General features: G+C 44.6%; 1 protein-coding gene across 2 annotated transcripts in view; it reads right to left on the bottom strand.

The window, feature by feature from the left end:
• Positions 1-293: 293 nt before the first annotated feature.
• tshz2 (teashirt zinc finger homeobox 2) overlaps positions 294-13598 on the bottom strand; it is a 37723-nt gene continuing 24418 nt past the window's right edge. For both annotated transcript variants that reach the window (XM_084016483.1, XM_084016482.1), the window contains one exon: positions 294-3943. In XM_084016483.1, coding sequence (XP_083872609.1) covers positions 906-3943 — 3038 coding nt within the window. In that variant the 3' untranslated portion in view covers positions 294-905. The remainder of the gene's footprint in view (positions 3944-13598) is intronic.

The following is a 13598-nucleotide window of genomic DNA, read 5'->3' as shown; positions in this document are numbered from 1 at the left end:
TTCATTGGTGTAATTAATATATATATATATTCATTGTCCATCATTTCATCAGTTGGTCAGTGTGTACAACCCAAATCTCTGTGATAAGCAGGAAATCTTTTCATCTTAATCATTTGAAAAACAAACTCAAGGTGCTAACGTTGAAAAAAAAAAAAGAAAAAAAGAAAAGATGTACAAGCTGTTATCAAATGTTAACTCTTTATTTGAATAAGTAAAAAAGGTGCAGGTATCACAGGTATCATCTGTCTTGCTGTTATCCTTGTTGCATGAAACGCACTGCCCCCCCCCCCCCCCTAAAATATATTTACATGTGAAATATCCTTATTTCCAAACAGTCTAATTATTTTTTGAGTCATGTACAGAATCCGAGTCTAAACTGGTGATTAAACATTTATTAAAGTGCTTTTTTTTTCTCTTCTATCATTGCAACACAAAACATCTTTACATAGCAATACACTGTACAGGTCTGCATGTGTGTTATCGTGTGTCGAGCCACCTGTTTTCAACAGCTGCACATCTATGCAGGTGTACTGTATCACAGAGGTTGTAAAGTACAATTAATTCATTATTTTTGTCTTTGAAATACAATTGAAACTTGACATATCATACAAATAAATAGTAGTCATAGCCGGGGCTATTGCATGCAAACATCAGCAATTATGTTTCTTCAAGCAGTAATACATTTCATTACTGGTGGTGCATTGGAGCAGGGTGCAAAAGTATGTCTTAGTGTTTCCTTAAAACAATTTCTAACCAGTGTGTCCTTGCTGTCCATGAAATGTTTTCAATCTCATAACGATGCACTACACAACGCTAATTGAAAAAATGGTTGAAATATCTGACCCGTGTATTAAAAGAAAAAAAAAAAGAAAAGGAGAAAAAAAAAGTGAGAATAATATGAAAAACTACTCCTTGTCCATTTCCACGTATTGTGAATGGTTGTCAGGGGATTTGCTGTGAGTTTTACTCAAATGGAGTTTGACTGCGTGATTGCTTGCAAATGTCCGACAGCAGAGCTTACATTTGAACTTTGAGTCAATGTCCTCGTCTGTGACTAAGGCCTCTGTGGCTCTGACACTGAGGGCCTTTGACAGTTCTGGCTCCTCTACCTTCGTCTGGTGCTCTACCGGCATTTTGCACATGTCTTTGATTTGGAACCCAAGGTGGGACTCCAGATGGGAAATGAATGCGTTCGGGGACCTAAACTGGGATGCACAGTCATTGCAGTAGAAGATCGGATGCCCGGTGTCCATGCTCTTCAGGAATTTGGTCCCTCCGGTTTTTCGCAGTTGGTATTTTACATTTGCTAACCAATGGCTTATAGTGGTCATGGACAATCCGGTGAACTTGGAGATGTGCATCCGTTCCTGAGGGCCGAGGTCTGCGAGTAAGTATTTGCCCTCGGAGGTCTGGAAGAGGCTGGAGGCAAACTGAGCTTGCAGGATGAGGAGATGCCGAGGATTCCAGTTCGACTGTCTGCCTTTGCGCTTGTGGACGGAGTACACCTCGGCGGAAACGTCCTCGAAGCGTCGGACGTCGGATTCAAGCTTCATTGTCGGGATCCTTGACGGCATTGAGGGTTTCGGCGTTGTGGCTTTTGGAAGAACTTTAACCATGTCTGCGATGTCGGACAGAGCGTATTTCTGTGGCATTGGTGTGGAGGGGTGGAGCAGCGAGGAACTTGACTTGCCGTGTTTAGATTTCGTCAGATCTATCGGTTGGTCCTCATTGACAAAGAGAAAGGGGTTATCTGGCCTCTTTCTCATAGCGTTTCCGAGCATTAAAGCGGGTTTTTCGCTGCTACGGTTAATGTCCACAAAAACGGACTGGGTGCGAGCAGATAGTTTATCTGCTCTTGAGATATTGGGCTTGTTTGCTTTTCCCAGATGATTGTTCAGGACTGACTGCAGCGCACTAAGAGGGTTTATGCCAAGAAGACTTGGCGTGTCACTGAGAGGCTCTGAAGTAGCGCTGCGTCCATTGCTGGCAGATGGGCTCGGTGTCTTGCCTCTGTCAGAGAAATCGGGGCTCAACTTCCCTTTGATCGCTTCACTCCCTTCATTCATAGAGTCTGCATCGAGCTTTGAAGACGTAGAGGAATCATCCTGACAATCGCTGTCATCGTTCTCCAGATCAAACTTAATATTCTGACTTTCTTTACCATCGCTAATGCCCACCTTTTCTTTTTTGATGTCCGCATTTTGATGCTGTCCCTGGGGAGCCTCAACTCCCACAGCACCGTGGTAAAGCTTCCCCTTTGGGGCGATCGGCCTCAGCTTGTGGTTAAACGTCTGCTTTAGCTGAGTGGGGGGACATGCAGAGAGAGGGGAGCTTTTGATGAGGCCGGAGAGCTGATAGGCGGCGTGAATGCTCGGATAGGCGCTCCAGCTTGGGGTCCCTGTTTGAGCTTTGTTGATGGCAGAGGCCACTGTGTTGGCTAAAGATTTAAGAATGTCCCCTCCTCCTCCTGAGTCTTGTTCAAGATCTTCCTCACGGAGATAAGGGTACTTAAACGCAGCATTGTCTGCTTTTTGATCTTCACCCTCTTGCTTGTCATCTTTAGCTTCAGTTTCTTCCATTTTGTCTGAAGTGCCTTCCTCTTGACTCTCCTTCTCACTGGTCCCGGGGGAAGCATTTTTCGGAGGCACCTTTTCTCCTTCTGCATCACCGGCAGCCGGCTCAGCTAAACCCTGGATCTTTTCTATGGCCAGGGGATCAAGGGCTAACTGTTTACCCTTTTTAGAGGCTGAGTTTGTGACTTTGATGAAGTGTCCGGTGACCATCATATGTGTGGTGAGTTGCTGAAGGGTGTCGTGGGAGCTCCCGCACTCCATGCATTTAAGAATCTGAGACTTACAGGTCTCAAACTGCCAAGTGTAACTGGCTCCGTTCTGATAGCCGTAGCGGTTGTTGTTGGCATTTGAAATGGCGGCGGCCCGTTGCGCCTCGGTGTAGCCGGAGAGACCAGTCGTAGAGTCGGGGGAGCAAGGTCTCGCCGCCTCGAAGGCCCGTTTCTTCGACGGTGGCAACAATTTGGGTGTGATTACTGGGATAGGCTCTTTTAAAGGCACTTTTTGGTAATGCTTAGTCTTAATCATATGGACGCTCAAATCCTGGAGTGAGTCGAAAGAGTGGCCACAGAACATGCACTTCAAAACTTTCTGTGCGTCCTCTTTACCTTCCATATCATGCAAATTTCGTTTCCTGGATTTTGAAGAGGAAGCAGAGGAGTTGCTCTGTTTGCCGTGGTTGTTGTCCTGGTAGTGTCCACTCTTGTTCATGTGGACCGTCAGCTCCACAAGAGTGTCATAAGCGGCGCTACAATCTTTACAGCGGAATCGACTGGCTCCCGTGAATACCGAGCCACAGGGTTTGGTGGTTTGCCTGTACAGGTGGACAGAGCTAAAGAGGTTAGGTCTGGATGCAGGCTTCGGGGAAAAAGTCTGCCGCAGGGTCTTAGAGAGCGCATCTTGGTGCCAGTCAAACTCAGTCTTCGCAGTTCCATTGGTGCTGTCGCAGTTAGCTTTGCTGGGTTTTTTGCCAATTTTCAAGTCCATCCCTATCCCCGTCCAGTAGGAATCTGAGAGAAAGTTTGCATAGGCTGCTCTCATTTTCTCCAAGCTGCCGCCCACCTCCTCTTTGTGTTTGGCGATGCGGCTCTCGTCCTCCCTCTGGCTCTCTATTGGCGAAGAGGTTTTGAAGTCGGAGAGCCTGTCGCTGGTGTCGCTAAGGTGCGACTCCAACTCGGCCTCTTGATTGGAAAGGACACTAATGGGAGAGTTCTGGTTGCTATAGGTGTTGGTGCTCTTGTTATCCAGCTCTCGGTCCTCCGACACTTTGGGGCTCGTTTTCTCAGAGCCCTCTTCTTCGGTTTGAGTGTCGTTGTCGGCATCTTCCTCAGCGACGACATCCTGAAGTACGCCGTCTTCATCTGGCATGTACACTAGAAAAGGAAGAGACACGGAGATTAATGACATTAAAAAAACTCATTGTGTAACAGTAGATGAATTCATTTCATTTCTAAAGGTACAATATTTATGAAATCCAAATGCAGCTTCAAGTATTAATGTTTTGTGAGAAGCCATTTAAGCTTCACCGACATGATGGCGTCTGCTTTGTGCCTCGGAGGTTGGGGAGTATAGCTGGACATAATGTCTTTGCTAACAGACTGCTGCTGGTGTAACGGCACCAGGTGATTCACGACAGGCCATTGACTTAGTGCTGTGTCCAAGGTTTTTCTGGCCTCAAGTTGAGATGTTTACAACAATCATTGGCCACTGAGTGACAAAAGGAAATTGATTCTTCTGGGGCCCGCTAAGTGTTATTGTAAATGACCCTATTCCGTAGTGATTATGTACGCCTCAAAACTGCAATGAAAATGTAAGCCTTCTGTTCTGGATAAAGTCTCAGCCTCCCCGAAGCCACGTGTGAGGAATGTGTTGACAAAAACTCAGAAATGTTCATGTCTATCAATAAATGAGAACAGTTTGAAAAAAAGTGGATACTTTAGAAGACATGCAGCCATTTAGAAAAATAGAAATATTTAAAAAAATGTGAATGCTGATAAAGATGTTGATCGTGCTCGTGGAAAAGCTGATTCAACCATCGGCGTTAAAACTAGACAATTAAGAAAAAAAAAATCCCCAAAATTACTGGCAATCTGTCACATCATTATATTTTCCCTGACAGTCTCATAAACAGCAATTACTTCTTTCATTATTCACCTGTTCATTCTCCCAACCCATAGAGCACAAACATTATTGCTTCAATTAACAGATAATTAAACAACAGTATTTCTAATTGACATATTTCCCATCATGCAATTAGCGGTAAACTCTGACTCAGCACGGAGGCTTCTTCGCGTGACTGCAGGGTGAAGACCGACATAATATGAAACACAGCCATGGAAGATTAAAAAAAAAAAGTCCTGAGTGATAATAAAAATTTCAGATTATTTAAAAAGCTAAACACCCACGCAACAATATCACAATGTTTGCATATATTTTGAAGACATCCTGCAATAAATGGCAGTTTTTCAGTGTTGTCACATATCTGAGATATTTTCCGCCTCATAGTCACGTTGGGAAATGTGCATTTTTGGGGAAAGGGGGAGACGTGGCAGATGGGCTCTGAGTAAAATATGAATGGGACATAACAGCCCTGTCCAGACACTTATGCATTTCATGTGGTTAATATTTCTCTTCTGAATAGAGGGCACTCCATGAGGGGGATGGCTGAAGCTGAGCACTCAGGAGTCCCACACTGGGCGGCCCCATAGAATGTCTTCCCCCTTCTTTTTTTCTGAAAGTAAGTCTCTTTTTTTATTATCAATATTTCACAAGTGCCTCAAGAGAAACCCTGGAGGTGAATTGCCTGCCAGCTAATGGATGGAGATGGGATTCGGACTTTCAAAACAAACATGGAGAATGGGGCCTCGTGAACAAGAGCCTGCACACACACACACACACACACACACACACACACACACACACACACGCACACTCTCGCACCCAAGAGCCCCAATGTGCTGTGACCTTGATCCACCGCAAGAGAGATGTTTTGATTGGCCAACCGAGATCGGTGATGGCCTCCAAAACACCCTTGATGCTGAGGGAGAGAGTTGTCAAGAGCACAGAGGTATGTTTTATTTATAGTCTTATATATAGTATTCACAGTGAAGGAGAACACCAATGGCTATGACAAGCTGCGAGTTGATGTCCTCTCGCTTCAAAGTCACCACTAAGACTGAGGCACTGGGAAAGAAAGCACAAAGTGGGGAGACGAACACTTCCCCAGTCCGGCGAGGGTCTAATAGAAACATCTCCCTATACGCCATCATGGAAAGGCGATTCCCTGCATATTTTATGTGGCTTCAAATTCAACCAATACACGCACTTCCTGTTCCACCTTCCCCTATTTTGTAAGATAAATGTTCAGAAACCATCCTGGAAATAACCACTTACATGTAGTTACATCAATTTTAATGTGAGTGTTTTGCTTCTTATCGCGGCCTTCGAGGACGGGGATTGACGGAGATTAACGGCAGCCCCTCCCCGCCATTCTGTGCCTTTCTATCAGATGCCCTAAGTAGCAGACATCCAGAGGCACCAATTAACCTTCTGGCAGGGATCACTCCGAGATACCCGCATGTCTGACTTTCTGTTTCTCACACCAGTTGTAACCGCGTCTTTACCACGGTCACTGCCGCTGATTGGCCGAGCCGCTTTCATACGGCATTCAAGGGCGATCCCAGAAACGACAGGCAACACCTCCGAAAGGCCGTTACGTTACAAGAAACGAGTTTATCAAGAAAACAGAATTAACTGCTGATACTCCTCTTCAAACGTAATTGTTCAAAGTAAGCGTACGTAATTGTGCAAACCAAAACAGAAGAGCAGCAATTACATATCCTTGTGCACATTTTAAAAAATTGCCTGCTTTAAAAAAAATGTTGTCCGGGAGTCCAAGCAAGGCAACTCCCAGCCTAACTGGCCCTACAAAACAAGAGGCTGGCATGCCTCGCCCGAGATTTAGCATGTCATAAACCGCTGTAAAGCCTCCAATCTGTGTCACTACAAATTTATATCTTCAGACAGAGATATGCAAAGGTCAAAAAACCTGAGGTGTCCATCATAAATCAGGCAGCTGAAGTGTTTATAACCTTTATCCGTTAGAGCAGACTCTTGGCATAGCAAGGCCTGGATTTACAGAAGCAGCAGCTGGTTTCCATGCCAAAATGCTTCCCCCCCCCCCCTCTATACATCTAGAGAAACGGGCTAACTGCGTAGGAAACAGTAGATTAGGTTTACTGCGACATCTCAGCCTGCTGTCCAACCGGATCGCTGCTAAAGGCTTACATGACAATATATTTACAGATCAACTTCAAGCATCTTCATAGAGTAAAAAAAAAAAACAACCTCTCCCTTGTGTAAGTGAGTCCATTCAAAATATGTCCATCATTTCAGAAATGTGCGAGCCAGCTGTGAAAGGGCAATCTGTTTCCAATGTTAACATGCCAGTAGGAACTTTGTGAATTTGAGAACATCAACATTTACCTCTCGGAAGGTCAACACTTCCTTCGTTAATCTGACAAGCCGGAGAGAGTTAGCAGCCCGTGGAGTTTAGCTAATGGACAGCTGCGATACCCGGCTGCAGAGACTTTTCGCGAGTATCCGAGGTAACACTATCTTCAGAGACGATTGGGTAATTCATAGGTGCCGGTGACAGGTCTGCAACGTCTGTGCCACTTTCCCCGGCGCTCTCCGGTTGTCTCAAGCTACAGTTTTTCGCTGCTCGCAAATCAATATCCCTTTTTACTTCTCATTGATTGCCTTGTGGTGGAACCAACCTAAGCAGGACTGTTATGACATTTCTAGATTTCCCCCTGTCCTTGGAACAATCAATTACACGCGCATGGCAATCAAAACCTCTTTGCAAAATGAACCTGCTCCATGACATTTTCATCTCCCGGATTTATGCCATGTAAAGGAGGAGGAAAAAAAAAAGAAAGAAAGAAAAAGGAGGCCTGCTGGATGAGCAGGGAAGGCAGGTCAGGATTGCTGAACAATCTCAGGACACGGAGATTATCATCTGTTAACTATCATGTGTTCCTCCTCCCTGTTTTCTCTCACTGTGCCCAGTTAATTGTACATTTAAAGACATTTAGTCACCGCTGCTCTGTCTGTTGTTATAAATAGGTGTGAAATGTCTGTCAAATAAGTACTCGGTGTACAAAAACACAATTCCAAAGTCGTGAAGCTCTCTCTTTAGCGAGGTTGGAAACAGGACGGTGTGTTTTTCTGAAAGTGATTGCGATTTGCTTTTTCGTTGAGCTATCATTAGAACGACACACACACACACACACACACACACACACACATGTCATGAGGTTTAATGTTTGACAGTGATATCTGACTAAACTCGGTGAGCGGTGCGCGTCAAGATCAAACAGGAGACATTGTCAAGACGTTCCTGATGATAGTCTTGATGACACATCTGAAGTCGAGTCTGAAACCGAATCACATAAGAAAACGGCGAAGAACTAATTCGGAGGGCCCCGGAGCCATCTGTAAAGATCTGTAAACACCTCTCGCTTCATTGTTCCCTGTCAGGAAACAGTCTCCTCGAAGCCCAAGGACACTGCAGAGTAAAGAGAGAACAATCATATTCAGACTGCTCCCTTTGACAACATTTGTCTGGAGGTTAATTGATATCACGGAATTAAATAGTGTTTGACTCGCTTTTTAAATGGGTGTGTGTCATTAGTTCCCACCTGTCCCATTATTTCATTTCAACACTTTTAACTGACGTCTTCAACAGACTTCAAAACTCGACAGACGAGCTGGAACTTGAGTCAATATCGTCGAGTTATTAGCGGCGTTGTGGCAAAAGAAACAACAGAAAGACGATCCATAGGTTAGATAATGAAAAGTGGGTTTAAAAGGAGCCGCAAACCCCGCAAAGTGGTTTGGTCGGGTCTTTCTGAGGCTTTTCGCTACAAAACCATGAGACGGAAACACTCATGTTAATTTTTGTATGCATGAAGGAGATGTTACTTAAAGTGCATTACTTACTTCACTAAACACGAGCCATTCATGCAGATAAATGCCTTGCTTTCGTACACCCTCAACTTGAATATTTTATAGTCTAATATAATCAAATAAAAACTTTGCAGCTCAAAAGAAGAAAGACACGGACAACTTGAGGACAGATTGTGAACGCAGCAAACGGCTGCAAATGTGTTCAGATGGACCTCGAGCCAGATTAATGATAGGATCGCAAATATGACACCATATCCTGCCATCTGGCTGTTCATTTGGGCAAAAATGATCACAATAATTATGGCAATTAATCAAAAATGTTTTCACAACCAACATGCTGTTAACTAAAAACAGGGAGAAGTTTGGAATGCACAATCCACACACCAATAAACACAAAGAGAAATATCCGAAGGCGGGCAGTCCGAGCTACGCAGCGTGTTTAGTTTGAGCTATCGGAGCATTTTTTGTTTTTTTTTACGTAATGATACAAATGTGGGAAAGTCTGTCTTTGCACGGACGCTAATCATGATCTTTACTGAGCCACATCAGATTGCCCCCGCCTGGAGCTCCAGGAGCCCCCTTCCCTCCGCGATGTCACCGAGCGACGCCGCTCCTTTTGATGCCTACTAGAAGCTTCTGCTCCGAGACGCATCAGTCGGCCCGCCGCCTAATTGGAAGTGAGCGGCAGGAGAGCATCGCAATCTGCACTCCAGCACCTAAGTCATCACTTTGAACATTGCCACAGCCGACGCATCGCATGCAAGTTGCCGGCTGTTGCATCTCACCAAAAAGAAAAAAAAAAAAGGGTCCCAGATCAGCACCGGTAGAGACAATTATACAAACAACACACCCGTCCTGTGTCATAGACCTCCACCAGACCAGCAACACAAAGCCTCCTTCTTTATAGGCTACACCTCTAATCTAATGCAATTCAGTTCATTTTGCACTTTTATCAAAAACGGAACATTATCTTCTGCCTGAATTTAGAATTTGTGGCAGATAGGAATGTACACATACACTTTAGGGTTTTATTTTTCCAGGTTTTGGGATTTTTCAACTCTGCAGTGGACGAAAGTAACTTCAGTACATTTACTTAAGTACTGCACTTAAAGTAAGGTAACCTTTAGCAAGAGTAAACTGCCATCTCTTGTTCAATGAACGGAGCGAGCAGCATTGGAAACACCTAAAAATGATCAGAATGAACGCAAACAAAGGCTATTGCCTGCAGTGCGCCATAGGAACATCAATTCATATTGAATGAGGCCCTTGCAGTGTTGCAGTGCCTTAACATTCCTGTTTCTTTGTTTCATGACATTAGTCCACGCAATTCAACTGTACGTCAGCATCGGCCTTCAACTTTCAAGGCTGATTCTCGACAGTAGACAGTAGGGGGCGTGTTGCGTAGGGGTGAGTATTGGCAAGAACCTCATGATACGATACGTATCACGATATCACGATATTGCGCTATAAATAAAGATGAAAACACAAGTACCTGTATATGTACATCAGATGATATTGATCAGAGGACAAATTGAGTCAAAACTATTTAATTCAAAACAGCCTCTCCATTTTATTAATTCCCCTGAAATTCACTGGAAAAAATATTAAAAATAAAATGAAAAAGGATACAGTACTTCATTCACAACGCGTCTAAAAATCGATATTGTATCGGGCGGCAAAGTATTGCGATATATTGCCGTATCGATATTTATCGTTGAGACATTTTCAACCTATGAAATGCATGTTTTAATTTGTTTTATTTGATCAGAAACATCGATATGAACACCAGCAGTGCTGTTTTTTCATCACAGTCACGTTGTTTGATGCGTTCAAGTGTGCAGCGTTTCTTGAAGTAAATGGACTGAATACTTGAGCAACAGACATCTCCAAATCGAGATCCAAACTATCCGCATGGCCAGACGCCACTGAAGCTAAATGAGACAACATGGTTGTTTTTTTTTTATCCTGAATAAGCTTCATGTGCCGGTTTCGTAGAAGCAGTTGTAAATGTACAAAGCATTACCGCCTCCTATCCGTCCTCTAACAAGGGAAGGTGAATATAAACACTTTTTGGCGCGCGTGTAGGATAACGTTACAACTGAAGAGGCTTAAAAGCCTCAGTGTATATTTGTCAGATTATAGATGATCTTTTCTGCCCCGACTGATCCAAAGTTCCAGTCGGCGGAGCAGAAGCAGGGGCGGCTTTTTTCCGGCTCCAGTGTGTATTTTCTTCCGGCGGGGAGGGGAGCGGCCTCGCGCCAGCTCTGTCACTTGCTTTCTGAAGAGCCCGTGACACGGCTCTCCAGGAGCGACATGATGAGGTCTGATGGTTCCTTTCTGCAGAATAGCAGTTTACCCCTCGTTCACCCTTATCAGAGAGCGAACCCATCATCTTACAGCACGCCACTCAAACCACTCCGCATATTGGAGCTGACCAGTCGAGCAAACAGGGGCGGCGCTAATAAAAGACCATCTTGCTTTGGTTCAAATTTCCCTGATTGAATGTCAGTCAGGAATGTTTGCATGGCGGCGGGGAGGGAAAGTGGGCCATCGTTTAAAGGACCATCGCCTCGCGCACACACGAGGCCTTTGTTCTACTTTTATGAGATAGTGAGTGAAAGGTACGATGGGCTCATGTTTGTTTTTCCTGCCCACCAGCCCGACTTAATAAAGAGCTTTTCAATTCCGATCCAATCGTTGGATGTTTTGTAAACATTCGCCCTCATCATATGACTCTGGTTTTTTTTTAATTTTGCATCCGAGGGGCAATATCCAGGATTTAATTGTGTTTAATATTAAATTTACTCGTTTATTTCCTTGTGATCTCATGTGTTATTTCACGAAACAACCCCCAGTGGCAACGTCTCCTTCGCTCTTTTGCTCCCTGTGTGTGCCGTTTAGTCTTCCCCCCCGAGATCAGCGGACGTATATACAGCTCACGCAGGCTCTGCATCATAAACTTTGCATGAACCCTAAACACTAGCCCTCCCAAACAACAACAGCCCTCCATCAAGGTCAGGCCTTGATGAATCTGATAGTGCAGCTGGAAGAGACTGTGTGTATTCTATTAAAACAATCTGCATTTCACTAACTCTTCCCGCCCGCTCTGTCCCTGTATGGATCTTTCATTAGATCCTGGACCGGCTCCAGCCAAAGCTTTCCTTGTACAAGCAGTTTTATGCGGTTTTCAGCAAAGGGAGGCATTTTTTTACATTCCAAGTTCATTAATAGTAGATTGCCACTTTTTCCCTTCATTAAATACAATGAGGCTACAGAGTGAATTTGCAGCCGAAGCGCGGCACTGTCAGTTTCTAGTGGGACCAAAGGCTGCTTCATGGCAAGCATAAAGGGAGAGAAGCGCGCCCGCCAAAACCTGGAGCTCTGCGGGACAAGAAGAGCAACAGTAAGAGAGGCAGAAAATGCTTCAAAAACAGCTCTGCTCCCTCCTATTCAGATTCATTTTAATGGCAAATTTGTTGTCAAGTGTCCTCCACAAAATGATTAGGGCCCGCTGTTCTGAAAAGTGCAAACTTCTGGATTTGCCTGGTGCGCACTGTCACTTTGACAGCCCATTCTGAGAACAATGGCTGCCCAAATAGTGAAATGTGTTGGCACCCAATAGTTGAAAGTTTCCCCCTTCAAAAACAGGCTTTCTGCTGTTTGTGGGTATTCTGCTGTGTTGATATCTAGATGTTGATTAGAATGAGGGGGAAAAAAAGGAAGCCAGTGAATTAGGCTCCCCAGAGCACATCAACCATTGTGTGAGATTGACAGTCACTCCATTGAGCCAATTATTTCTGTTCATAAGACCTGTTTCTATAAAAACTGGTTAAAGACTACAGTCATTGTCGGAGTGTCTGAATGAATCTACTGGTCAGATTCACAGGAAAACCAACAACATTTAATAGCAGCACAGCCCACTTAGTGTGCTTTTACTATACAGGGGGGGGGACATTGTTTCCATTAAGTTGAATACAGGGCTTCTCAGAAATGAATGCATGAAAGAAACAGGCTCATATTGATACATGGGATTTTGTTGTGTGTCAAATTTTTGGGGAAATGATCACTGACATGAAAAGAAACCTAATCAAATCAGATGCATGTGTGGGACATATGTTCATTAGGAGCCAACACATCAAAGCAAACACATAACCGCCACGAGAAAAAGGCAGTGCAACAGAAAAATATTTTCTCAGTGCTATATCCTCATTTAGCCTACGAGTCAGCGGCGTGACATTTAGGTGTTGGGCTGTAATGGAGGAGGAGTAGGTGCCGACTGCAAGACGAGTGCAGAGCCTTTTTTTTATTCATTGCATGGGAGAAAGTGGTTAATTTATTGAAAAGAAGGTAGGCGGACGAGGCAGCGGAACGGAACTGATACCCCTGCGTGGCTGTAGGTTGTGCACCGAGGGGGAGGAGAGAGAGGTGGAGAGGGGGAAGGTGGAGGGGGGAGAGAAAAAAAAAAAGGAGGTTGAGGGAGGCGGAGACCAGCGCGACAGAGGAACGGTTAATGGAAATGAGTGACAGGCTTTCAGAATGATTTACAACGGGTGGCGCTGCGGCAGAGCCAGCGCTTGATGGATGATCCTGAAAGACGGAGACGAACCATAAATCATGTCTTTGAATCATTGACAGAGATAAAGGAGGGGGAGAAAAAGCAATGGCATTGACGTTCATTCTTCCAATAATGTACATTGACGAGTTACACTACGGAGCCTTAATTAAAAAGTGAACACGGGTCTTCTCTTTCTCTCTCAGCCCCCCCCCCCCCCCCCCCTAGGCTACACTCCTCCACCCCTCTCTTCTCTATTGCGATATCAATGGTAATTAAAGATGCAGTATCCGCGGCCCCTGTCCCATAGCCACTTCCTCCAGCTTCCCACAGCAGCCAGATTAGATAAGTGCTCTGCTAAAAGATAATGTCACCCCTCAACAATATCAATGTGGGTCTGGCCCATTTGTTTCTACATTTGTAAACACACATAAAAGGGAGCAGGCGACGGGGAGAAAGAGGCTTTAAAAGGGAAAATGGGGATTTTAAGGTTATGTATGAAAGAC

The sequence above is a fragment of the Eutrigla gurnardus genome (assembly GCF_963514095.1).
Source record: "Eutrigla gurnardus genome assembly, chromosome: 8".
Lineage (NCBI taxonomy): Eukaryota > Metazoa > Chordata > Actinopteri > Perciformes > Triglidae > Eutrigla > Eutrigla gurnardus.
The sequence above is the reverse complement of the archived record's forward strand: the minus strand, read 5'-3'. Positions and strand labels throughout refer to the sequence as shown.